Genomic DNA, 25,231 nt, shown 5'->3' on the forward strand with positions numbered 1-25,231 from the left:
TGTATACTGTTCTCTCTTTGCAAATACGCTTTACAAATATAAACAAAAACTTACAAACCAAACCGTAAGTTCTTTGTATTACACTAAAGGAGTAAAAAAAAAAAAAATTCAATGTTTTGTAAATGCGTGTCTGTTCAATACATGTACAAGCTCATACGCCCTCTTGTGGCTATTTCTTTAATTCTCGCGAACACTTGAAATACCATTTAAAACTGCTTAAGAAATTGAATAATTGTGTTGGTTTTCATAATTTCAGAAAATGTTCTCTTTCCTGTTTTCACCCTAGCACGGGTTATACCTATAAAGTCTCACAAAAAAAAACTTTTAAAAACATTTTTAGAAAACTAAAAACGTTTTATTTTTATGAGAACTTTATTTTTTTGTTGCGATATAAAAACACACATCTCTTAGGAGAAAGCAATTAAATTTGTAAAACGCAGTTACAAAGCAACCCAAAATCACTTTTGACATTACACTGATTTTTTTTAACAATCACATTTATTGGGATGGAACACTAAATAGACATTGAATGGCACAATTTTAAACATTATAATGAAACACGTTACACACATATAAAAGCTATATTTATATATTAACATTAGGCTATATACATTTGCATTAAAACTATGAATTATTTACATATTGCGCATTTGGAATGCACTGTAAAACATGGACAGCTGTCCGCAATGACGTGCAATTAAAAAAAAAGTTATTCTAGATACAAATTTATAGACGTTCAACAGTTCGGATAGGCTATTTGTAAGCTTTCTGAAAATGGCACTGTGGTCAAAGCAAAAGGAGACCTTGCCACTGGTAGGAAATTTGGAACCACACAAGATGGTAGTGGTGGAAAGAGGCGACCGTATTCGACTGGCAGTTGATGGACAGAGTTTTTGTTTACGGAAATGGTCGATTTTGCCATGATACTGTCAATACTAAAAGCAAACTTTTGCGTCTCACGGTCTGGCCTTTGCTCGGGAAGGCTGAGGCGCGTCTGGTGACGAAATCCTTGGCCTTCGGGGACCTTAGCTACACTCTGAAGCTGAAAATACGGTGATGGCACGACGACGGCGTCTTGGACGGGCATGTATCCAAGGTGCGTAGCCTGCGTCACCATTTGTCCAGACACGCAGTAAGGTCTCCCGTAAGATCGGTAACTAATATTTGGGTAAAGCAAGAGTCCATCTTTGGAATATTCCGGTTGGTTCCTTTTAAATCTCTTTCTTCTGCGCAGAAAACTGCCGTTGTCAAACATGTCTTCGGAGGCAGGGTCAAGCGACCAGTAGTTTCCTTTACCTGGATTGCCTGGTTCTCTTGGAATCTTGATGAAACAGTCGTTGAGTGATAAGTTATGTCTGATTGAGTTCTGCCAAGCCGGAAATTTTTCCTTATAATAAGGGAACTTGTTGCTGATAAAGTCACAAATGCCACTCAGGGTGAGTTTCTTCATAGGGCTCTGAAGGATTGCCATGGTGATGAGGGCAATGTAAGAATACGGAGGCTTGACGGAACCGTTTTGTTGCCGATGTGGTGTAGGGGCCTTTTCGCAAAAACTACTCTCGCTCTCACCAGAAGAGTCAACTTCGGAGCTGTCTGCCTCCGCGCCGGACTCAGCCGACATGGCGTCCCGACAAGATGGGAAAAAATCTGTTCTATTCCCAGTTAAATCTCCCCTGACGATATCTATCTCTTCATCAGGGGAGACGCCTTTGCGACGAGTTGCTTCATCCATAGACAGGATCATAATTTCTGACCCCAGAGTTGGGCACTGGTTTTACTTCACAACTCGAAGCGACGTTCAAAGAAAGTATCTTGTGTGCGTGTGGTCTTCGCGCAGCTTGTTTGCAAGTCTGCCAGGACTGTGGAAATGAGGGCTATTTATGAGGGTCCACGCACCCCGTCTTGGTCAAATGATGGCCAGACCAATAGGAGTGAAGAGTCCCCACAGGGAATCACAGCGTTTACGCAGGTGTGGGGGCTCTTGGTCAATACTGTAGTCTCATACAAAATGCAAATTATTGTTTTTCGAAGGAATAATAATAATAATAATTTCAATTTATATAGCGCTTTTCACAGACACAATGCCGCTTTACAATGACAGTGATGGAGGAGAGAAGAAAAAAATAGCGTCTTTCAATTTTTTAACATGACTGTGCACGGGGGAAAGGGTTAAATTAACATGATTTCAGTTATCAGGTAGTTTTGCAATTAATGTTCACGGTTAAACAAAAAGAAACTACAGCTACATCACCTCAACATTAACAAACCGGAGGCTAATTTAAATTGGCCTTCCCAGTCCAAATGAAAAACGTATAAGCGCGTAAGGAGTAGCCTAATCAGCCCAGACCTTATTAGAGGCTTGTGTTTCATTGCAGTCGAACAGATCTAAACGCAATGTTGGGCCGTCGTTCAGTTAACCCATTAACAAATCAACGACGGGCCAGGGGCTGGGAGCAGGGAAGCACACAAAGAAAAACTGTGGCTAACAAATCCTGATCTATTGTGCATTAATAAGCCTAAATAAATATTTAATATCTCTTCTAAATTCAAATGACGCTCGGAGTATTACACATGAAAAACATCTGTATAAAATGTATATATATTTATCTAGGCTCATAAATGTATCCATATAACACTCATCTATATATTAATATAATTTAGATAATATTTCCAAACGACTTAAAACAACTTTCGGCCTACTTCTTCAGAAGCAGTGGCGCTGTGGGAGATGAATGAGTTGGTGAGCTTTCACACCACGCCCAAGTCCGGATTAAAACGCGTAGCTTTTCCGCGAGACCCCCCGGGGTTCGTTTAGCTTGCCACCTGAAAATATCCGCAGGCGGTACGACCATGAAAATGACCGTGGCAGGGCTCCCTGCTTGGACCCAAGAATAGGTGTTTGCAGGCCAGTAAACGAGCCTATCAACATTAGAATCGAGTAGGAAACGTCGCAGCTGCACCGCGCGTTTAGCGCCATGGGCCATGGCGTAGTTTTATTAGGCTGGTATAAATGACCTCAACTGTCCTCAAAGCAAACGTCTTGTGCGCGGGTGCGTGTTAAACTGGCCGACACCGATCTGAGTTGCAAATGAAGGAGACGGAAGTGCCCGTCTAGTTTCTCACCTGCGGGAGTCTTCGGAGCTCAATGTGAATTTATGATCCTACTCAAATTAAGTATGTAAACGGAATGGTCTACTTTGAAACGACTTGGAGTGACTATCAAACGATGACTCCTTCCATGAAACATGAAAAGAACAAAAGTTATACGGGAATGCAGAGTCTCAAACTGCATGTTCAGTAAACCATTTCACATCAGCAGCTCCAGTGCGACAGAACCTGGTGTGAGGCGGTTACTTTCAATCCCCATTTCATATTGTTCATGACACATTAAAGCTCTCCACTGAAACATGTTAATATTTTCAAGTATTAAATACTAGATGTTGAGGAGTGTATTAAGAAATTAAGGAATTCAAACGGAGTATACCACACAGAAAATAAACACGTTAGAGAAATCACCCAACTACTGGTTAAAGTCTATTCAATTGTCATGCAATTTTTATTGTGAATTTTAAAACCATTTTGTTTCATACAGTAGGGCTGCAATTTACTTGAATTTAAGTGTCAATACTCTGCAGAAACTAAGACTCTACAGGAGTCATCTGGCAGCATGTATGCTTGCCAGTCACAGTATTTGGGGTAAGTCTAATGTGTTGAGTTTACATTTCAGAAAAGATTTTTCTTTACATCTATTCCACAGTTGTATACACACAAAAGCTCACTGAATATTCCAGTAAGTATGTGTACCTCAATATCACATGACCTCAAAAGTAGTTCCACTGTCCCTTTACCTCAGTGGCAAAGTATTGTGCACTGAACCATGTACCATATAGCCAAATCTGAATTAAAAACAAACAACAAACATCAGCTTTATGGATAAAGCATGTTAGGATAACAGTGCTAGTTCAGGGCCAGCGCTGCCCTGTCCACGAGCTTATTCAGTAGACAAAAATCTGACTCTAGGTCAGCACTCAGACTTTATAATACTTCTACTCCATCCCATCCTCTTCGTTTGAGACTAGAGAGAGGAATTCATCCTTCAGTACGTCCCCATCCAGATTGCGGCCTAAAATGAGGAAAGGGTGCGCGTTACGTAACATTGAACCCTTTATGAAGAATTAAACCAAATAGCTTCTGCTTGAAAAGCTCTGCAAAGTGCTGTCCAATTGTTCCACGTTCACAAATTACATTTCCACATTATTCTACATTATTCAAAGTGATTGAGAATTTCTGAGGCAGAGACGAACAGGTGTGAAAAGGTGAGAGTCTCACCGATGAAGACCAGTCTGTTGATCCTGGGCTCTCCATCCGCCCAGGCCTCGAGTGTTTCCTCCAGTTCATAGAGCTCATGGACCCCCTGCAGCATGGCCCGCTTCTGTCTGCCCTGGAGAGACACCACGCCCTGCCGCAGCAAAGCACACACACCACATCTTAGCCACGCCCGAAACACCGAGCACAAACGCCTGCTCTCTTTATGCCATGCCATAGTAATACTGGGGAAAATTAAATAGCTGGTAGGAGGGAAAAAAACTTCCCACTTCGAGGATGCAGAATCATGTAGCCATGGATCTTATAGATTAGTTTACCTTTAAGCTAAGAAACAACTGCAGTTGGAACATGTGCAATAAAATCGACAATGGTATAATGCAACAAAGTAAATGTACACCACTTACTGTATTTCGCAAAAAAAATTTATAATGTCCTGTTTGTATATTAAGTATTAAAAAAACAATATTTGAAATACTCTTTTGCTTTCCCTACTTTGAAATTTGTTCGAGTGCATCATTTAAAGAGACCTAATGCTCAGTGAAAGAAAACTTTGTTGGAAAAACTGATTAGTCCCTTTAACTGAGCCTGCACACACTTACCTTTGAACGAATGACATTCATAGCCAAACCTTCTCTGTTCTTAAATGTCTTTTCCCACAAGAGGTTCTAGAAAGAAAGGCAGACACTGGCTAAGTAACTTAAAACAATATACCGCAATCAATGTTTCAGTCAGTATATCAAACAATGTCTTAGAAGTTGACTTTTACATGCATTGACTTGTATGCTTTTAGTAAGATTTATTCCTACCTGAATAAACACATTTAAATCATCCTCAGAGACACTTCCAGGTACTTCAAAAGTAACTGTCAGTATATTCTAGAAATGACAGGAAAAATAAACATTTTACAACCATTTTCTACACCTCTGGGAAAGATGCAATTTTCTGTAACTGATTTTAGAAAATGACAAATGTTTTTAAAAATAAAAGTTAAAAAGACAAGTAAAAAATGTTATTCAAAAGCAAAATAAGTTTAACTGATGCAAAAAAAAAAAAGAGACAGAAATAAAAGTTTTAGTCTTTCAAATAAACATCTGTACTAATAAGAGTGTGACTTGACCAGCACAAACACTATTAATATGACATCACCAAATGCGTCAAAGTTTCATTTTGATTTAATTTCCCCCAAGAGCACAGTAACAGCTTTAGCAGTCTCGGCCAACTTGATTCACCACCTCCAAACTTGTGAACTTCCCGAGGACATTACAGGGTCACTCTGCAGATATTTAAACCATTGTTTGACAGTGTCGAAGTTACACACTTCCTTTTTAACTCTGGAATAACAACAGAAAACAGGGCACTCGTTTGCATGAAAAGAGCAATGGGCCTCGTCTCGATGGGGGGGAGAAGTGGAGGGTGGTTAGGCTAGATGTGGGAACTATGGGCCCATGCTAATACTACAACCACTTCTCCACCCCCAACCACTACAGCGTAGGAGCCCTTGCTATGCATTATGACAGTGGAGTAGTAGAGTACACAACAAAACCAGGTTTGGATCCATATTACTGCATTGCTTTACCAGGTGGTCAAACTCACGTTAAATTTATAATGTCTGTACAATAATTGGTATACTGATGCTTATTTGAATTTCAGTAAAATTCATTTTTTATTTCAAAATCAAATAAAATTAAATTTTAATTTCAAATTAGACATGGAAATATATTAACCTAAATGTGCTTTCTAGTTTGGAACTAGGAACTGATTTGTAAAGGGTTCTTCAATATGAAAAAAAAGCTAAAGATTCAAATGACTCGTTTCAAAAGCTCTGCAGAAGCTAAAAGGCCAAGGAAATGATCCAAACCTGAAAGTCCTTGGGGAAATGCCTACTGTCATAGCATTACACAAGCTCTGAACATCTTTACAGGGCACTGTTACCTTGTCTAGATGTGGTTGTGTTGTTTTCATCAGCTGTAGAGTCTCAGCCAGCCTAAATGTAACAGAATGGCACATTTGAGTGCTATTTCAGTGTGCTATAATTGCACTGACTGATGTGACATTAGAACCTCAAGGCTTTCCTAAAGACCTTTTTAAAAAAAAATCCCTACAAAGAGCTAGATTTCACTGCTTGCCTTAAGGTGCATCTACATGACGGTGTGAGAAAGCAGAGAAGCTTTTCTGTGGATAGAAAAGAGCAGAATACAAGAGAGAAAGACAGTCCGCGACCCCCGAGGGAGGGTAAACGTTTCCTTCTGGATTATTCTCTCTGCTAGGAGAGCCACACAGGTGTAGCAGAGGGGGGCCGCCCCAGACAAGTGGCCACTGCTCAGGAGGGCGACCGAGGCGCGGTGAGTCTGAAAGGATGTCTGTGTGGACATGCGCCTGAAGAGTTCTGCCCTCTCTGGAGCCTCTCTGTCCCCAGAGGTTTAATCCTCTACAGCTGGCCTCCGCCATTCACATTAACACCGGTTCAGTCTGTTCAGCGGGTGCAACGCAACTCATCTCATTAAAGGTGCTCTTTGTGGGGGTAAATGAGTAATCAAGCTTTTGCTCCAGGAGTTTGTCATTGTTGTTGATAGTGCAAATTAAGCTAATGTATCTGCATGTCAATGTTCAACAGTATACATAATTTCTGATTTACAGACAATGGGCAGGCTTAGGTTAACTGTATTTTTTCACAAAAGCATGGGCAATGGGTTAAATAAGTATGCAATAGACAGCCTCTATTATATATATTTTTTTTCTTTTAATGAATCATAAAAATCATAATATATATCAAATTAGTTTAATTGTAAAACCCATGATGTACAAATGAAAACAAATCTGAAAAGGTATCCAAAAAAATAATACTCAAAAATGAATTAAACTTATTGGGAGAGGGGTTGAAGTGGGCGTGGGAACTGCTAAAATTGTAAATCTGCAAAAGTAATAATTACTTTACCGTGCATCATCTTTGGTGTCGAACGAATGCAGATCCAGTACCTGAGACAGATCAACCCTAGAAGTAGTAATTCCACATTAATGCCAAGGCAGTTCATGAAAGGAAGTCATGACACTTCAGAATAAACCTACAGCCTGTCTGAATGTGCAAACCCATTGTATGATGATCTGAAGCATTTATGTGTGACAAACATACCAAAAATTAAGATATCAGTAAGGGGGAAAAAGTGTTTGCCCCCTTCCTGGGGCGGAAAAGTGTTATCCTGATATCTTATTTTTTTGGCATGTTTGTCACACTTAAATGCTTCAGATCATCAAAAAATTTAAATATTAGACAAAGATAACAAGTAAACAGAAAACCTACATGGCCCTGTGTAAAAAAGTGAATGCCCCCTAAACCTAATAACTGGTTGGGCCACCCTTAGCAGCAATAACTGCAATCAAGCGATTGTGATAACTGGCAATGGATCTTTTACAGCACTGTGGAGGAGTTTTGGCCCACCCATCTTTGCAGAATTGTTGTAAGGAAGGTTTTCGAGCATGAACCTCTGAATGGCTTAAGAAAAACAAAATGAAGACTTGAGATGCCCAGTCAAAGTCCTGACCTGAATCTGATTGAGAGGCTGTGGCATGACCTTAAAAAGGCGATTCATGCTCGAAAACCCTCCAATGTGGCTGAATTACAACAATTCTGCAAAGATCAGTGGGCCAAAATTCCTCCACAGTGCTGTTAAAGATTCATTGCTAGTTATCACAAAGTCTTGATTGCAGTTGTTGCTGCTAAGGGTGGCCCAACCAGTTATGAGGTTTAGGGGGCAATCATTTTTTCACACAGGGCCATGTAGGTTTGGATTTTTTTCCCCTTAATAATAAAAACCTTAATTTAAAAACTGCATTGTGTTTTCTTGTGTTATGACTGTCTAATATTTAAATTTGTTTGATGATCTGAAACATTTAACATGCAAAAAATAAGATATCAGGAAGGGGGCAAACACTTCTAAGCACCACTGTGTGTGTGTGTGTGTGTGTATGTATATGTATGTATGTATGTATATATATATATATATATATATATATATATATATATATATATATATATATATATATATATATATATATATATATATATATATATATATAAAATTCTGATTGCAGCCCTCTAAGAAGATATTAATCCCTCATTTCTGAAGCCAATCTCAGCTGTGCTGAGATTCCTTGGGCAGCAACAGTACAGGCTAATGGTTAAAGATGCTTGTGTAATGTCACACTTGATGCATTTCAATTTGGTCACCAGCACAGGACTGAAGTGTCTGTGTTTGCTTGTGCGTGTGTCCCCCAATCACATTTTTTCTCTTAAACACACACAGGTTTGTTTTTGTGAATTTTCAGAACACAGGGTAATACACATCTTACAAACCTAACCAAGTCTCAGTAAACAAAAAGAAATATTTTGGCCTTTCTGTTGTAAAAATGAAACATTCATTCTCTGTAAAAAGCACTTTGACTCGTCAGGACTATTTTGCCCTTTTTTTGTCCTGAAGTTCACAAGAACAATCCAACAAACAAGTTTAGTCACACACGCCCTCACACACTTTTGTAGACGCTTAATGTTTTCATTCTGTTCTGTTGCAGGATGTCACTGGTAGGCTTGCTGGGCAGACTCACCTGGACCTCTGTGTTTCCAAGATTCTGACAAGGCCATTAATGGACCTGGGGCGGAGCGAGGGGAGGGCACAGACGATACAACCATTTAAGAAGAGCGTCACAATGATGTTTCACAGTTAAAAAAACTAAAATGTTAAAAATTAGATAAAATGTCCTTAGAACCTAATAGTATAAGCCATTTTTAATGCAAAAAAGGCACGCAAGCAAAAATACAGGTAAACATGAATATCATAGATTAAAGTTCAGTAAGGTATTGTGTGAAGGTGTGGCAGTAGCGTCGCACCTGACTGCGTCTCGGAGCTGGCCCAGCTCCGTCTCATTCACAAGATCTGTCTTATTGATAATGGTCAGATCAGCCAGGGCTATCTGCCTGGAGAAGAAAAAAAAAAAAAGATGTCAGAGCTCACAGTCTTTATTGCTTTGTTCAGTAGCCTATTCACTAAAGTGTGCAAAAGTGTGTGTGTTTGCCTAGGAGCGTAAACACACCACTCTTTGTTGTGTTACATCCACCCCCCTCGCTCTCATCTTGCAGTGTGGGTGGCATGGCAGGAGCTGTGCTCAAAAGGTGCCAGCATTTTGTGCGGTGGGAAAACACAAACAGAGAAGAGAGGCTACAACGGCAGCCTCGGGCACTTGAGAGCATTCCAGTGTGTCTCCAAACATCTCCAGCACCACCCAGCTACAGCAGGTGAGGCCGTGGGGGGCGGGGCAGGGGGCTACGCAGCTACAGCAGGTGAGGGGGGGAGGAAGCACATAAAAGTAGCCATATGGCTGATTAAAGGCAAGCACTGTTTACTGTTTTTACCACTTTTTGGTTAAATACTTGAGCTTCAAACAAGCAAAAGTGTTTGGTGGAGGGAGAGACGAGCATGTAGTGATTACAGTTTGGAATCAACATTTGCAGTGCAGCCTTGTTTCAGAATACATTTTGGAATGCAGCCTTGTTATAAATTTAAGGATCTTTGGACAGCATTTCGACAGGCATATAAAGTACAACAGACTAAATGCTTTTAGCCTCGTCTGCTTGAAATTGCCACATGCACACATTTCACATATTCAGGTTTTAGTCTTAAGATCTCAGATTTGTTTTGGGTAATAAGAATGTCAGTAATTCATGATTTGATTAATTTTTTTTACCTCCCTTTTTTTTGTGGTAAAAAGCTTTTACGGAAGGGAACAAATGAGTGTCATTTGCATCACACGTGATGAAACACAGCCCGGCTACTGAGAGCATGCAGGGGAAGGCTCCGGCCCCTCACGCATCCAGACATCCTTGGCTGAGTCAGCAAGCCCAAGATAAGTAGCATAATTACGGGTAGAGGAGACAGTTCAAAACCTGGCCATTTTTCTCCCCAGCTGTAGAGTAAGGCAAGATCTGAACTACCCCATCCCATCAACACAATAGATAAGTAGCGAGTGGAAAGGGAGCACAGCTGGAAACACCCCACACCAGTCCGTTTGCTTGCGTTCTTGCACCCTGATGTGAAATTGGAAGGTGGATCAAGCATCCAATATTTTTTTGCGATCAGAGAAGGGCCCATTTACCTTGCGGCTTCGTTGATTAGGCCTTCGGGTTTCTCTTCGACCAGATGCTACACAACAGGGAGAAAAGAAAAAGAATGGGAGAAGGACAAACAATACAAAACTATTTAATGGTGCCTTTGATGTTACATGTAGCCTCATATGGTAATCGCACACCAACACAATAACAACATCCATTTCTTTAACTTGATTCTGAGCCCAGGAACAACATTATGAAAAGGAACAAGCTGTGAACTGTAAATGATTAAAAGGCATGTACCAGCAGCTCCTCAAGCCATCCTGGAGACTGGACGTATGCATGTATGGGTGTATGTATATACGTGTGTACTAGTTGAATAAAGTATGCACTAGATGGATGGAACTCCGACGTGTTCTCCAAGGTTCTGGTGTCCCCACATTGTCTTTATGACTCAGTTAAAGGTCTGGGCCTTTTCAACCTAACCTCCATACAAACATCCTCTCAGTCACAAGAAGAGAAGTGACGAATATGACATTAAAAGTGACCGAGGTAAACATGATGCAGAGATCTAAATCACAGAACTATGACTCTTTGCAAACGGTTTGCTTATTGAAGGGATAATCACTTCTTCCTTGATTTTCTCCTGCTGGTAGGCCACGACATGGTGGGCACCGATGTGTCACTGGTAGTGTTAAGTCTGTAATCACACTGACACCACAGCCCTGCCTCTGCCATCCAAGAGATCCATCAGACAGTGGTACATCAGTCTCACTGTCAGCAGTGAAATAAAATCAGAAGACGTTCAAGGTGCCTGTCCAGGCCAGTCAGCACTGATGAGCAGAGGGAGTGAAGATGTATTATTTGACCCCATCCCATGAACATGCACGCACGCACACGCACCCACCACATCTGATGAACACATCAGGCCTGAGTGTGTGAGTGACCGTAGAGGTGACAGGCCCATTAGAGTGATCTGCTGCGATTCCCACAATTCCTTCAGTTTCTATCCCCCCCCCCCCGGAGCCCCCCAGAGGCGACAGCTCTTCCATAAAGGGAGGCGACCTGCCAGGCCTGACACCCTTTAAATGATGCCCCGCTATACAGGTGCCACTATCACTGTCCTGCAATACCGCAGTGGACAGGGAAAGGTATGGGGAGGGAATCAGAAGAAGGGGTGCTTCACAGCTTCAGCACAAAGGCAAAGTGATATGAGCAACGCAAGACCTACATGCCACCTTCAGAGTCTGCTTTGGAATTCAGAAGGGTAGTTATCAAAAAAAATACTCGAGTGCTTCATTAATTAAAGTCAGTTAATATCAAGGTTTCCCACAAAAATATTATAAAAGGCAAAACTCAACATGACTCACTAACTGTGCTAGTTTTAATTTAGTGTGCTAATTATTTGCCATTACTGAGCATCTATAACATCACTCAAACTAATTTGTATAAATATTGCTTTAATTACCTGCAGTCCATATTTTGCATCAATAACAGTAATAATGCCTGAAATGAAAATGAAAAATCAGCAACATCTACCCAGGATTAAACCTGCACTGTTTCATGCAGCACATCATGCTATTTTTGTTAGAGGGCCACCAGACAGTTAAACACATTATATACATTGTTCAAAAGTTTTACTTATAAACATTCTTCTAGTTAAAAAGATGGAAACAAAAAACAAAAGTACAGTAGAAAAATATGAGCTAAATACAAGTGTCTGGCTCTAAGGTAGCAGGACTAATTCCTCTTTTAGTCCCCCCTTAGGCATATTACAAACACTCCATATTTTAGATGACTGATTCAGTTTTGTAACAAAATACTTACCATCTAGGTAGAGATCACTTCCTAACTCAGCATCAACCCAGAACATAGTAGCAACAGCTCCTAGTGGGGGGGGGGGGGGGGAATAAACCAAACACTTCCCATGCAACAACCACAGCACTGTTATTGTAAGCCCAGTGTGACATCATTTCTCACCATCAGCATAGGGGGTGTAAATGAAGCAAAAGAAAAATATTTTTCTTAATAAAGTAATATTGAAAGGAAGGCCTTAAAACGCTTTAAAATGCATTACCAAATTTCATGGGTGGTTGGATTTGTTTCCACTACAAGCTCTGTTTTGTATGTTTCCGTGCTATTCAACTTTTCTGATTTAAGTTATTTCACAGATTCATGTCACACTGTGGACCCATCTTGTTCAAATAATGGACCTTTGTCAAGCTGTCAGGGTAGAATAAGAAAGCACTGTAAATATTTGATAGGATAGTAATGAAAGCAATGTTCTTAAAAGACACTGGATGCATAGCCCATTTAAGCTACAACCACGTTTTTTTGACAGAGGGAGGAGTTTATCCCCATGAGACCCACACAGAGTGACAGGCCTGCCGCAACCAATGACAAGTCAGGGGAGTGAGAAGAGACCCAGTCTGAGCGTGCTCCGTTGGCCCAAACTGAACTGTCTGCCAGACATAGCCCGGCGTTGGCCCCTTCTGCCTGTCAATCATGTGCTCAGTCTGTTTGGCAGAGGTGTTGCCCTCTAAGACCTTCCAATTGATTTCTATTTCGCCTGACTGATGTCTGATGCCCCCCTCCCCACGCTGTGTTGGAGATGGGGTTGCTCCGAGCTCATGAGCTGCTTTATACTTGTTGACGTACAGCCTCCAAGTTTTTTTGTTTTTAAAGTGATGATATATTCATATTTTTTATTTTGAAAAAGGACAGAAACTAACATCAACATCACATCAAGAAAACAAGTAGGTGTTCACTGACATTTAGCTTCTTCCAATTAACGCATTCTGGTGTAAAGAGTACGTAAGGACACTGGGACAAGGAGCGACTACCAGTGCTGGAAAAGTACCTGGATCTGCCAGACCAGTCGTCTCGAGGAGAATGTAGTCAAACTTGCCTTTCTTCTCCATTAGATTTTCAATCGCTTTAAGTCCGTTATCTCTGCGTAAAAAAAATAGAGGTTGATGAAGAACAAAAAACACAGCTTATGTCATATTGAAGTATGAATTTGTTAAACTGTAAGTAAGCTTATATCAGATAAAGGTTCTCTGCCTGACCCTCATGCATGGCACGCTCTCTAGCTTTCTACTCTTAAGTCATCAACATTTTACAGTCTTTGCTTATCTGGTCCTAATACTTAACATGCAGAAAGATGCAACAGCACAAGCGTGCTTCCTGACTCAACGGCCCAGTGGTCGACATAGCTTTACTACAGTACTATTTTGCAATATGAGCCCTCTCCTCTGATTCTGTACTGCAATTTTTTAAAATATATCTTTCTGGTCAGAAGAGCACTGCTTGGTTTTAACTCCTGACTTGATCTGAGGACAGTGTGGCCATACTTCACCGAGCAGCACAAGCAGCCGTTCCGGAGCTCTAGCCACTCTTCGTATAGCTCTCCTGCCTGGCTCACTGCCAGGGATTTCTCCAGTGCACTGCCTACACACCCAAAAGAAGAGCATGTGCTATTGCGACTCAGACACACACTAATCCATCTGACAATGATGCAACTCATTTTGTGTGTTATTCAACAATCTCAGAATTATCATAATCTAAAATGAGAAGTTCTCCTTTCACCCCAAACAGCTTAATCTGAGAAACTGCAGAATCTACTGTCCAGTTTTGCACCTGTAGCATTTTGAGACTCCTAACTTTCACTGCTTCTTTCAGTTCAGTAATCACCTATCCCCTACTCTTCCTTTAAAAGCTTTGCAAGCCAACTTGCCTTCACCAAATTCATTGAGTATGACGGCTATTCTTTTGTTATGCTGCTCGGTCAGTATGTAGTTCAATAGTGTTGTTTTCCCAGCACCTGTAAAAACAAAACAAAACACACACACACAAAGCCATGTGAAAAGATGAACATGTTTCAGTTTTAGGGTCTTCTAGGACGAAACTTATCCTAAAGTTTACTCAGGTGCCCTGCGGTTGTGCTGTGGAGTACCAGGAGCATTTTTTGGCAGATGAAACTGTTCAAGCCTGAATTTCCTCTACTTTGCATGAGCGCTTTGTTCACACAGCCTCTGTGCCAACAGGTGAGCTCTCACAGAAATCTTATACACAGCTTATACACACTCAGATCCTGAAGCTACTTCAGCTCTAACAATATTCACCGGAATGGAATCGGTAAGTTTTCAGAGTCATTCTGTAAATTGTTAACCGTAGCTATTAAACTAAAGGGCCCACAGAAAAGAAAGGGCTTGCTAACGGTTAGGAAAGCCTTGAAAGCTCACCCAGGTAGCCCGTGATTATGGTCACAGGTATTTGCACTGTAGGCCTCGTCTTCTCCTCGATAGGAACCAGCTCTGGACAATCGTCCTCCTCGTCCATCAGGCCCTTGTGGACATGTTAAATATGGGGATGAAATAAAGTTAACTAAGACAGCTAGATAGCGTTTTAACAGAGCTACCGGAACGTCAGTTCATTGGAGAAAGATGGTTCATGACAAAAGTAGTATTGATAATTTTATGACATGATATAGGTAATGAGCCTCGTAACCTTACGGGTTTCGTTTACTAAAATATTCCTAATTAGCCAAGATAAACTAGATAATCTCGTAACGTTATTACACAAAGTGAAACTAACCGGTCAGGTAGGATGGCTAGCTAGCAAGCTAATTTATCATGATTGCTGGCGGTAAGACTTCACACCGACTGGACCACATTATTCACACAAAGAAGCTGCAACTTACTCTATTCCCGAATGACTATTTATTCGTTTCTTATAGTACGTTTTGTTTTTGAATTAGGCAAACTCAACTCGTGCAACGAAAATTGTGTGACACGGATTAACGTCCCCCTCATTCACAATGTCCTAGGATAGTTCCTAGCTAGCAACGGCTGTTAACTAAAGATAAAATATTGAATGCACTTTAAAAAGTAACAGTAATACTGAATGTTTTTATTTCACGTCCATAATGATTTGTCAGAAAGCTAACATAATCGACTAAACATTGTGATGCGTCACTTTGCTTATTTATTGGACCGCGAATGCACGATCGATAGTACGTTACATCGGTATTAGAGCGCCCTCTGGTGTTTCATATGTATGTGTGTGTGTGTGTGTGTGTGTGTGTGTGTGTGTGTGTGTATGAGAGAGAGAGAGAGAGAGAGAGAGAGCGAGAGACAGAGAGAGAGAGAGAGAGAGAGAGAGAGAGAGAGAGAAAGAAAGAGAGAAAGAGAGAGACATATACACATACCAAAGACCAGATGGTTGGTAGCCTAATGTGACATTATTTACCACTTCTTTGTTAGCTTTAATGAAAACGTTAGTTTGATGAAGCCAGTGTAAGATACGATTGTTCCAGCAGATGCCCCTCAGTTCACCAAATGATCAAAAATGACCTGTATAAATAGCTGTCTGTACAATAGCATGTTTATGAGAATTGTAAATTAGCATATTTGATGACCGAAAAATGCCTTATGAGGCCCTGGTCTAATTGTATGGAAGTATCATTCATAAAAATGCCTTATACAGGTAAAAAGATCAAATATAATTTTTATAATCACAACCATAAAACATCAAACTTATTAGTCCAAAGAGTTTATTTCTTTGCAGAGCAGCTGTAGCCTACAAAACTTGTATAACGAGCCTACTCATAAATGTAGTTTGTGTTACAAAAATAAAAAAGAACAAGAGGGTCATTAAGAATGAGCCTTGGGCTGATCAACAATGTATGGCTTTCTTTTAACCATTCCCATCCAATCATTCAAATCTATGGTTAGTTAAAAATGATACAATGCTAAAGACTGCATTTAATTACAGGCCACACAAACACTATGACTACCTACAAATGTACATTATTTAAAACCATACTTTATTATAAAATTATAACAGATTTTCAATTTGGAAAACAATGCTGATGTACTAATAAAAATCAGCTGGAGGAGCGATTTGTAACCAAGTCACATGACTGTATAAACAAAGAGCCTTTTAGAGTGGTCGAGTCTGTAAGAAGCAAAGACGGTAAGAGGTTCAGTTCACCAATCTGCAAAAAACTGCATCTAAAAATTTTTGGAATAATTTCAGAAAAACGTTCCTTGTCGTAAAGTTGTGAAAACTTATTATATATTGTAGATGGTGAAATATACAATCAAGAGTCAGAGAATCTGGAGAAATCCCTGTGGGACAGGGCTGACGGTCAATATTGAATGCTCGTGATCTTTTGACCCTCAGGCAGCACTGCATTAAAAACAGGTGTAAATCTGTACTGGAAATCACTGCATGGGATCCAGAAATCACTGTCTGTGAACACAGTTCACCATGAAATCCACAAATGCAAGTTAAAACTGTATCTTGCAACGAAGTCATACGTCAACGCAATCCAGAAACACCGCCGTCTTCTCTGGGTCAAATATCATTTAAAATGGACCGAGGTAAAACGGAAAACTGTTCAGTGGTCATATGAATGAAAAATTGAAATTCTTTCTGGAAACCATGGATGCCATGTCCTGCAGACTCAAGAGGAAAGGGACCACCCAGCTTGTCAGTGTACAGTTCAAAAGCCTCCATCTCTGATGGAACAGGGTTGCATTGGTGCCTATGGTTTGAAGAGTTTATATGTCAATGCTTAACAATATATAGTGGTTTTAGAATATATGCTTCCGTCCAGACAATGTCTCTTTCAGGGAAGGCCTTGCATATTTCAGCAAGAAAATGCATTACTACTCCAGTCTATGTAGCGTGGCCGCAACAGCGACACTGAGTAATAGGACAATAAATAGACCAGTAATAAAATGTATATGACAAAAAAAGTTGTATTAGTATAACACAAACTGTTGAATCGTCAGGAGTTGTGATGCCAAAACAATAAACAAAATCCACACTGTAAAATAAACACCAGACCTATCTACCCTCAAACAAACAAACAAAAAAATGCAATTCTTTAGCACAATATAGGACAAATGCTAAACCACATACTGAATCCATCAAAACAACATGGCTTCACAGCAGGGTCTAGGTGCTCAACAGTCCAGACCTTTCACCAACACAAAACATTTGGCACATCATGAAACAAAAAATGTGGCAAAGAAGACCCAGGACTGTTGAGTAGCTAGAAGCCTACATCAGACGAGAATAGGACAACACTCCTCTCCCAAAACTCCAGCAATTGGTCTCCTCACTCCTCAGACATTTACAGACTGTTAAAAGAAGAGGGGATGTTACACAATGGTAGACATGACTCTGTGCAAACCTTTTTGAGATGTGTTGCTGCCATCAAGTTTTAATACATTAATATTTTTCATGAAATGGTAAAATATCTCTTTTAACATCTGATGTGTTCTGTTTTATTGTGAATAAAATATAGGTCTATTAGATTTACAAATCATTGTTTTTCTTTTTCTTTCTTTCTTTCTTTTCTTTTCTTTTCTTTTTTTTTTTTACATTTTACAGTGTCCTGACTTTTTTGCAATTGGGGTTGTAATTTCATTGATACCATAGCAACGACTGGCAATGCAAACACATATCATTAAATCAGTATCTATTAGCATTAAAATGCCTTGCTACTGGAATAGAAAAATCTTTATTTCTGATTGTCTGAAGGTGTTAACAAAGCGACCAGCAAGCCTTCTTCTGTATCATCTGTAGTGTTGATTTTAAAGTATTTTGCAAGGAATGAAAATGTTGTTCCCATATGTAAATGAGCTCCCCCCATGATATTTACATTTAGAGTCTTTGTTTTGTTTTGTTTTTTTTGTAGAAGTTGTACAAAACACAGTCGTCTTCCTCTTTAGGATAATGTGACAGATATTAATTCATCTTCCCTGTTTTCCACTCTAAAGGCAAGTAATAAAGAAAATTCTTACTTCATATAACATGAACAAACTTTCATTATGCATTTATAATGAAACAGAAAAGGTTGCTCTTACGGGACATTAGATAAAGAAGCCACGGTTTCTTCCACAGGAGTCTGTAACACCACAATCAACAGCACACATGTAAACAGACAGGCATTTTTGGGACCGAGACATTTACGCCATTTAGCTGACACTTTTATTCAAAGCGACTTACAATTACAAGTGAATACAACTGAGTAATTAAGGGCTAAGGGCCTTGCTCAGGGGCCCAACAGTGGCAACTTGGCAGTGGTAGGACTTGAACTGGCAGTCTTCTTACTACTAGTTGAGTATCTTAACCACAGAGTCACCATTGTCCCATTTACAGCATTTAGCACAGTTAATTTGTACAGTTGCATTTGTAATATGTGTTTTTGGCTTCCATACTTTTCTACACTGATAAAGGTGGTTTGGGTGATCACTTCTATTGCAAATTCACTAAACTTCTGTATACTACTGTTAGTGTGTGTTAGGTGTGACAAGCACAGATGGAGTTGAATGCAGGTAAAAGGTTTTAATGATTAAGAGGGACAATCTAAAGGCGTAGTTAGATAACAAGCAGAGGTAATATCCAGCAAACAGGTGAGTAGCAAACAAGTCCAACCGGGAATAGGTGAAAGAGATCAAAAACCAGATAAGCAATAACAAATACTAATGCTCAGAAACGTAAGGCAGGTAGATGAGTCTTCGCAATGACTGGGTGGAAAAACAGAGCTATACAGGTGAGTGTATGAGGGATAACTAGTAGCAGGTCAATCCAATACTCAAGTGATCTGGACCGAACTAAGGGATTGTAGGTAGTGTAGCGAGTATTGGCTGAGTCGGAGTGGAAGGCGTGACAGTGTTTGTTGACGGTAAAATTAACATTACAGGAGCAAGCAAACAACTTGTATAACACAAAAAGATTAGTTTGGTAGGTCTGTTTGCTAAGTGGATTTTAGTGTTATTAAATCCATCAAAAGCGGGAAATTAACTAGAAACTGTCTTGTTTTTAATTTCTTTTATTCTCTGCTTGCAATTAGTAGAACAGTCAGAATATTGTTCAGTTGAACAGGGGCTCCAGTTCAGGAGATACAGCTTATCATACTTAGCTCTAATATTCAGATGCTTCTGAAGGCAGTGATTACCTGCATCAGGTTAGGGTTTGAACAAATCACAGAAAGATGGTAGATCTTCAGAACTGGAGTTGGACATATGCTGAAGACTATCTAGCCATCTAGTGCTGGACTTCATACAAACTACAATGAAGCCTGTTTTCAAGTGATTTAGTGTAGGGCCTTTTCTTTAAAACCCTAACAAAATGATTAGTATAATATAATAAAATATCTAGGTACTTACTATTAAATTTGCTGCTGCAGGTTTATCTGCAAAACAAAACATGCCCATAGTGTTAAAATATTTCTCATAACCTACACATCTGCTGTGCTAGGCAAAAATCTTCCCATGATGAAGGACACAGCTAAATGTGACTGAAATAAACACTTTCAGTCATCTCCAAAAGATGAGTGAAGTCTTAGATACAGTAATCATTTTATAACTTATGAAAATATCGTCATAGCAAATATTAACATTATTGTAATATAATGAAATCTGTACTGATATACTTAACACAACCCCACAAGTATTTTGATTGACATTCACTAATCCCCCTTCCAGTGTCATTTTAATTCAGGACCTGCTTACGTCTTTCATCAACATGTGTTAATATCAGATCTGGATATACTTTGGCTGGATTCTGTTTATAATTCTCACTAAAATGCATTCCCAGTGTGACTGGATAAGATCCAATTTTTCTCTCATGTTTAAAATTTTTTTTTTTCCATTTATTACCCTAAACATGGTTTTTCACCCCCCAATACTGTTGTATTATATGCCGTGAAAACATTTAAAGAAGTCAATGACTTGTCTACATCAGTAGAGGAGAAGGGTTTGTCTTGCAGCTACTACTGTACAGAGGGCATTTTTGGTCAGGAAAGAAAGGTCAACACTCAGCAGAGCTATTTCCGTTTATTCTATTTCTATGCAGATATATAAAAAATAAAACAAACAAACAACAAAAAAAAAAATCCTGTTTACACTTTTGTTAAATGTGACCAAGATCCATCTCTGAACACCTAGAATGTAGTTTAGGTGATGATTGTAATCTGATCACAATGCAACCTGTAGGTGTTTTTCATGTGGCCAAATTAAATCCCAATATGATCCAATTATCAGAAACACGTTACTATAAGGTGTTAACAGCCTCTCTGTAGTTAACGTACCCACCTTTAGTCACTTCCCGTTTAGTCTCTTTTGAGTCACACTTTAATTTAAAAAATAAAACAAAAGTTATTGCTACTAAAACAGCAGCTATGAGACTGTATCTTTCTCTTCTTTTGGGTTTGCATGTAACATCATTTACAGAACTGCCTTCTTTGTCCACATCTTCATCCTTGACGGAACAGCTTAAAGAAAAGATTGAAAAATGTTTAAATGACTGTTTGAGAAAAATCAAGAATAAGTAATGCATATTAAATTACACATCTTACACAACAAAAGTTTAACTCACTCTGTCCATTTAGTGCAGTTCACACCCAGTGGAGAATAAAATCCAGATGGACAGGCTTCACACACTGTATCTGTGTTTTTTGTCCCTGTAAATATTGCATTGGGACTATTTAGCCTTTGTATCCAAAAAATATTTTACAAAAGATGATGAGGCAGTGACTCTGACTGCTTTCCATAATCATTTATCAGAATCAAATCCAGACTGCGTTTTTAATTTTACCCCAATTTTCTCCCAATGTTAGCAGCGTCCCAATTCCACACACTAGCTCATGAAGTCTTCCCCCAGGAGGCTGAAGGCTAGCGTGTGCTTCCTCCCATACACATGTACCCAGCCACTACATCTTTTCAAGTTGCCACCAACACACCATCACTGGACAGTTTGTATATGTAATTATGCTCTACAAGAAATCCGTCGGGAGATAAATCAGAGGAAAAGCAGATGCATTAAACCCACCTGCAACTTTAATTTCTTGCCCTGATTGACATTTTCTGTGTTTTAAGGCAAATGTACATTCACCATCTCCGTAATCCTTACAGTAGTATCCTTCCAGGATTCCACAGACTGTATTTTGTATAGTTGTACAGTCTTGTGTAATGATAAGACCTTGTACTAAGAACACATTTGAAAATATTACAATATGTACCATGTCATAGAAAAAAAGTAATTAAAAAAAAAGAAAAAGAAAAAAAGCTTACCGTGATCACAGGTTTTACACAGAAAGCATCTGTAAAGACCACTGGGTTTATTCATGTATGTGTTAATGCCGCAAGGTATGCAAGTGGTGCTTGCATCACCTTCACAGTCTCTGAAAACTACTGAACCTAAAAGACACAAGTATTGTGGGAATTAGGTCAAATTTACTGAAAACAGACAAATTATACAGATTGCCCTAAATAAAGAGGATATAAAATTTCATGAAATATTTGTGACATTTTCTCCTTAAATATTTTCTCAAAAATAGCTCTTAAAATGTAGTCTTTGACCAAAACAGGACAATGCAAGCTAAAGTGCAGAATAAAATAAAATTTATATTACTAAAAGTATAAAGAACTGAATAAGAGGCTGAACAAAAGGTTTTATCTTTCCAGTGCAGGCAAACTACTCTCCAGTGTAAAGCTTGCCTTTAAACCCTCAACTTTCTCCAGAATGAAATGGAACTTACCAGTAGGATTCACCCATGCTAATTCATCTATATTTTTAAGTGCATGCATCACCTTTAAGACTGACTACAGACTCTTTTGTAACAAAAGTATTGTTGAAATTTGGTTTTAGTTTACATACGTTATTGTATAAGCATGCAGTTTATGTCTTAATCCCAGATATATCAAAAGTCATGATTACTGGTTAAATTGCATACACAGAATTAATCACCTGCCAAATCTATGAAGTGGTAGGAGAGCTAGTCCCTTTCAGATATATGGACAAGGAGGTTTAGTAAGGGAAAAGAAGGAACAAAAGAACATAAAGAATTAAAGAGAAATTATGAAAGAAAAAAGGAGAAAATGCCAAGATGAATTAGTTGGTGATTTCTCTTTCAGTATTGTATCATAATGTTCAAAAAGGCTAAACAGTATTAGAAACATGCACTGTGTTACCAGCCATGTCATCTGCTGTTGTAATTGCTTTCAATTAACACAATGATTGGAAGCATTAGGAACCATTACATGCAATTTAATGTTATAAAGAGTGTTGAGAAGGAATTTAAGACTTAATAGTAGATATAAAAACATTTTCAGATCCTGACAAAAAGCAAAAAAATATACCAAATATGCTATTTCAAGCTGTTTCATATTTAAAAATGAGTGATTTTAGTGGTACTAATTTTAGATATTTAATACCACTTTGTGTATTACATATTAAAGCTGTGTCATCATAGTGCATTTCATTGGCTGCTCAATAACAGAATCAAGATAATTTACAATTTTAACTACTTTTGTTATCTGTGCTACATTACACATCATCAGATGACTGCTATAAAATGGCTTATTTGCCGGAGGTTTGAATTCCACTCAGTCTGTCTTTCTCTTCCGTTTAGTAATACTATCAATTTAATCCCATTTAATTCAAAATTCACTTTGTAATCTCTAAAAAAAAATGCAATGCAAGTATCCTTCAAGAAAATTTGATAAGCACCCTTAAGACAAGAAAGTTAATAACTAAAATGTACAATTATTTACAAGTTGCCTTGAACAACACAAGACTTACAACTGCGCAGTTTCTTGAATTTGAACACAGTAATTCATATGTAAAGTTCTGAAGAGTTAGGGCAACAGCCAGGAGCAGGTAGAACAGATTTTTTCATCTATATGAAATCCAAGGAAATCACTTTGACAAATCCTAAACATGATTAGGATCTCCCCAAACAGAATAACCAAATTATTGTTTTGTGAAAAAACTGGTAACTGATATATTGAACAAATAAATAAGCACACAAGCAGATTATGATCAATTACAACTATGTGCAATATGGAGAGTTGTTCCACGTTTCAGGATGATTTTGGAGTTTTTGTTATCATGCCTTTAGACATATTTTCAGTTCTTAAATCTCCTAATTTTAAAAGGTAGTATACGCTAACCTATAATTTGCATTTACTGATGTTTTTATCCAAAGTGACTTAGAAGTATCACTGAGAACAAATTGAGCAATTGAGGGTTAAAAGCCTTGCTCATGGGCCCAACAGTGGTAACTTGGCAGTAGCAGGGCTTGAACCAGCAACCTTCTGATTACAAGTCAAGTACCTTTACCATTGAGCTTCCACTGCCCCTATAATATTTAATTATTACACCTTTACTGCAGGTTTCATTTTGTGAAGTATTTTATCAAAGATTTTTAAAAATCTTAATAGGATGACAAGTGTCTAAACTTGTCTAAACTTTCCCTTTCTATCTAATGGCTCGATTAAATTAGTGTACTAACATGCCATACCTATATTACACATTGGACAACATTCTCCCGATGCTGACTGATATTCGCTCTGACCACAATTGTTTCCATATACGAGCACAGCATAAACACCTGTATGGAGATAAATAAACAAAAATAAGTATCACAGAGCTACATTCAGACAACAGAAAAAAATAGACAGAGGTTTTTAACCAGTCCGAATCAAAGCTTAATTTATCTGAGGGCATGTTTGCATATATTTGATGGAGAAAAAAATCCATTCGCATGGTAAAAAGAACAAAAACTATCACGTAAACTACAGACGCATGACCGACACTAAATGCACTAACACAGTCCACATTTTGATCAATCATTTTCCAACTGCTCTGAACCAAGAACACCGAATAGTAGGCCATAGTCGTGCTAGCTGGCAGCAAATAGACCGTCAGACGCTCTAGAGGAGTGGTTTTATTAACCCATGTATTGAAATGATCCAACAAACAGTTTTGGTAAAGTAAGACAAACCCGTCTTTTGGATTAGGACTCTCCGACAGGTGCATGTATTTATCCGAGAACGCTAACTACAAATTTAACTGAACGCTGGGAGTGTCGCGCGAGATTCTCAGATCGCGTCTTTGAACAAGTCATCCTTGTCGCGCGTGAGCCTTTGTTGCCTGTGGGCTGAGTTTTACTCGACGAACCTCTAAAATCTGTCAAAGAGAGAAACATTCGGGGATAAAATCGTCTATCGTGTGGTGTAAACTCTTCATAAATGTGCATTTTGTGTGCTTTTGATAAAGAAGTAAAGAAACGAACGTGCTAGCTCTAGCGTGTCTGTTGAGATCCCGTTAAGGCGTTAAACACCGCCGCCCCACCAGCTGAACAGTTCCGACATAAATGTAGGTGTCACTTAGGTCACACCGCATGCTTACCGAATACGCGTAAACCAAAGATCACAAAGTCTGAGAAATTTCTTGTTTTTCCAAGTAACATGTTCAAATTACTGAGGATTGTGTAGTTTCGTTTTTGTCTGTTTCCTGTAGCGTTGATCTTCTTCGGTTCCTTGCATGATCCTCGGTAGCTCAGCTATTCAAGTTGGAAAATGGCTTTAAAAAAATCTTATCTAGCTACACCTCTGTTTCGTGACGATCGAAAAAGAGTTTGACAATGTATTACCAGATTAATGTTTAAAAACAGTTTCTAGTATGTGCAACCTAAGGTACAGTGACTACATACGCATAAAGGCGGTAACCTACTACGACGACTTCGACGTGGTTCCGACGTCATGCGTCTGTCGCTGTGTATGGAAAAACTGGCTTTTATTCCCCAAAATACAGCGCTATTTTTCCACTACGCTGTAAAAGACAACGCAAGACACCATGTAAAACGCCGTATTTCACGCCGTTTATGTCAGTTGTAACGTCGTAAAAAGCGCCACATTAATTTGTTTTCCCTAACCCATTGACAAACTGTCCCTTCCTTCTTTTAACCCCCTCTGGATAAAATCCCATTTCCTAAATCCACCGCAG

General features: G+C 39.0%; 3 protein-coding genes across 11 annotated transcripts; all 3 read right to left on the reverse strand.

Moving 5' to 3' along the window:
- Positions 1 to 736: 736 nt before the first annotated feature.
- foxd5 (forkhead box D5) lies at positions 737 to 1,784 on the reverse strand. The gene has a single exon (XM_027014394.1). It carries the CDS (start codon positions 1,742 to 1,744, stop codon positions 737 to 739), a length of 1,008 nt encoding a protein of 335 aa, XP_026870195.1. The 5' UTR covers positions 1,745 to 1,784.
- A 1,743-nt stretch (positions 1,785 to 3,527) lies between these two features.
- On the reverse strand, positions 3,528 to 15,394 carry cbwd (COBW domain containing). 2 transcript variants are annotated; one of them, XM_027014390.2, is made up of 16 exons: positions 15,020 to 15,394; positions 14,668 to 14,770; positions 14,160 to 14,246; positions 13,777 to 13,873; positions 13,284 to 13,375; positions 12,251 to 12,310; positions 11,892 to 11,929; positions 10,471 to 10,517; positions 9,209 to 9,295; positions 8,926 to 8,970; positions 7,262 to 7,318; positions 6,259 to 6,310; positions 5,133 to 5,201; positions 4,926 to 4,991; positions 4,330 to 4,459; positions 3,528 to 4,123 (listed from the first exon to the last, which is right to left on the reverse strand). In XM_027014390.2, exons 2-16 carry the CDS (start codon positions 14,762 to 14,764, stop codon positions 4,047 to 4,049), a joined length of 1,101 nt encoding a protein of 366 aa, XP_026870191.1. In that variant the 5' UTR covers positions 14,765 to 14,770; positions 15,020 to 15,394; the 3' UTR covers positions 3,528 to 4,046. The 2 variants fall into 2 exon arrangements, with proteins under 2 accessions (XP_026870191.1, XP_026870190.1); XM_027014389.2 differs by having other exon boundaries at positions 15,126 to 15,393.
- Positions 15,395 to 15,960: 566 nt separating this feature from the next.
- LOC113580045 (tumor necrosis factor receptor superfamily member 14-like) lies at positions 15,961 to 25,144 on the reverse strand. 8 transcript variants are annotated; one of them, XM_027014353.2, is made up of 10 exons: positions 24,635 to 25,144; positions 23,745 to 23,834; positions 21,514 to 21,639; positions 21,272 to 21,427; positions 20,819 to 20,903; positions 20,672 to 20,714; positions 20,536 to 20,572; positions 19,609 to 19,634; positions 18,304 to 18,344; positions 15,961 to 16,973 (listed from the first exon to the last, which is right to left on the reverse strand). In XM_027014353.2, exons 1-10 carry the CDS (start codon positions 24,693 to 24,695, stop codon positions 16,784 to 16,786), a joined length of 855 nt encoding a protein of 284 aa, XP_026870154.2. In that variant the 5' UTR covers positions 24,696 to 25,144; the 3' UTR covers positions 15,961 to 16,783. The 8 variants fall into 8 exon arrangements, 6 of the variants coding, with proteins under 6 accessions (XP_026870154.2, XP_026870156.2, XP_026870153.2 ...); XM_027014355.2 differs by lacking the exon at positions 24,635 to 25,144 and adding exons at positions 24,228 to 24,412; positions 24,519 to 24,599 and having other exon boundaries at positions 20,536 to 20,714; XR_003410936.2 differs by adding an exon at positions 18,099 to 18,210 and having other exon boundaries at positions 16,884 to 17,574; positions 20,536 to 20,714.
- Positions 25,145 to 25,231: the final 87 nt, after the last annotated feature.

Source organism: Electrophorus electricus, chromosome 23 (assembly GCF_013358815.1).
Source record: "Electrophorus electricus isolate fEleEle1 chromosome 23, fEleEle1.pri, whole genome shotgun sequence".
NCBI classification, from domain to species: Eukaryota; Metazoa; Chordata; class Actinopteri; order Gymnotiformes; family Gymnotidae; genus Electrophorus; species Electrophorus electricus.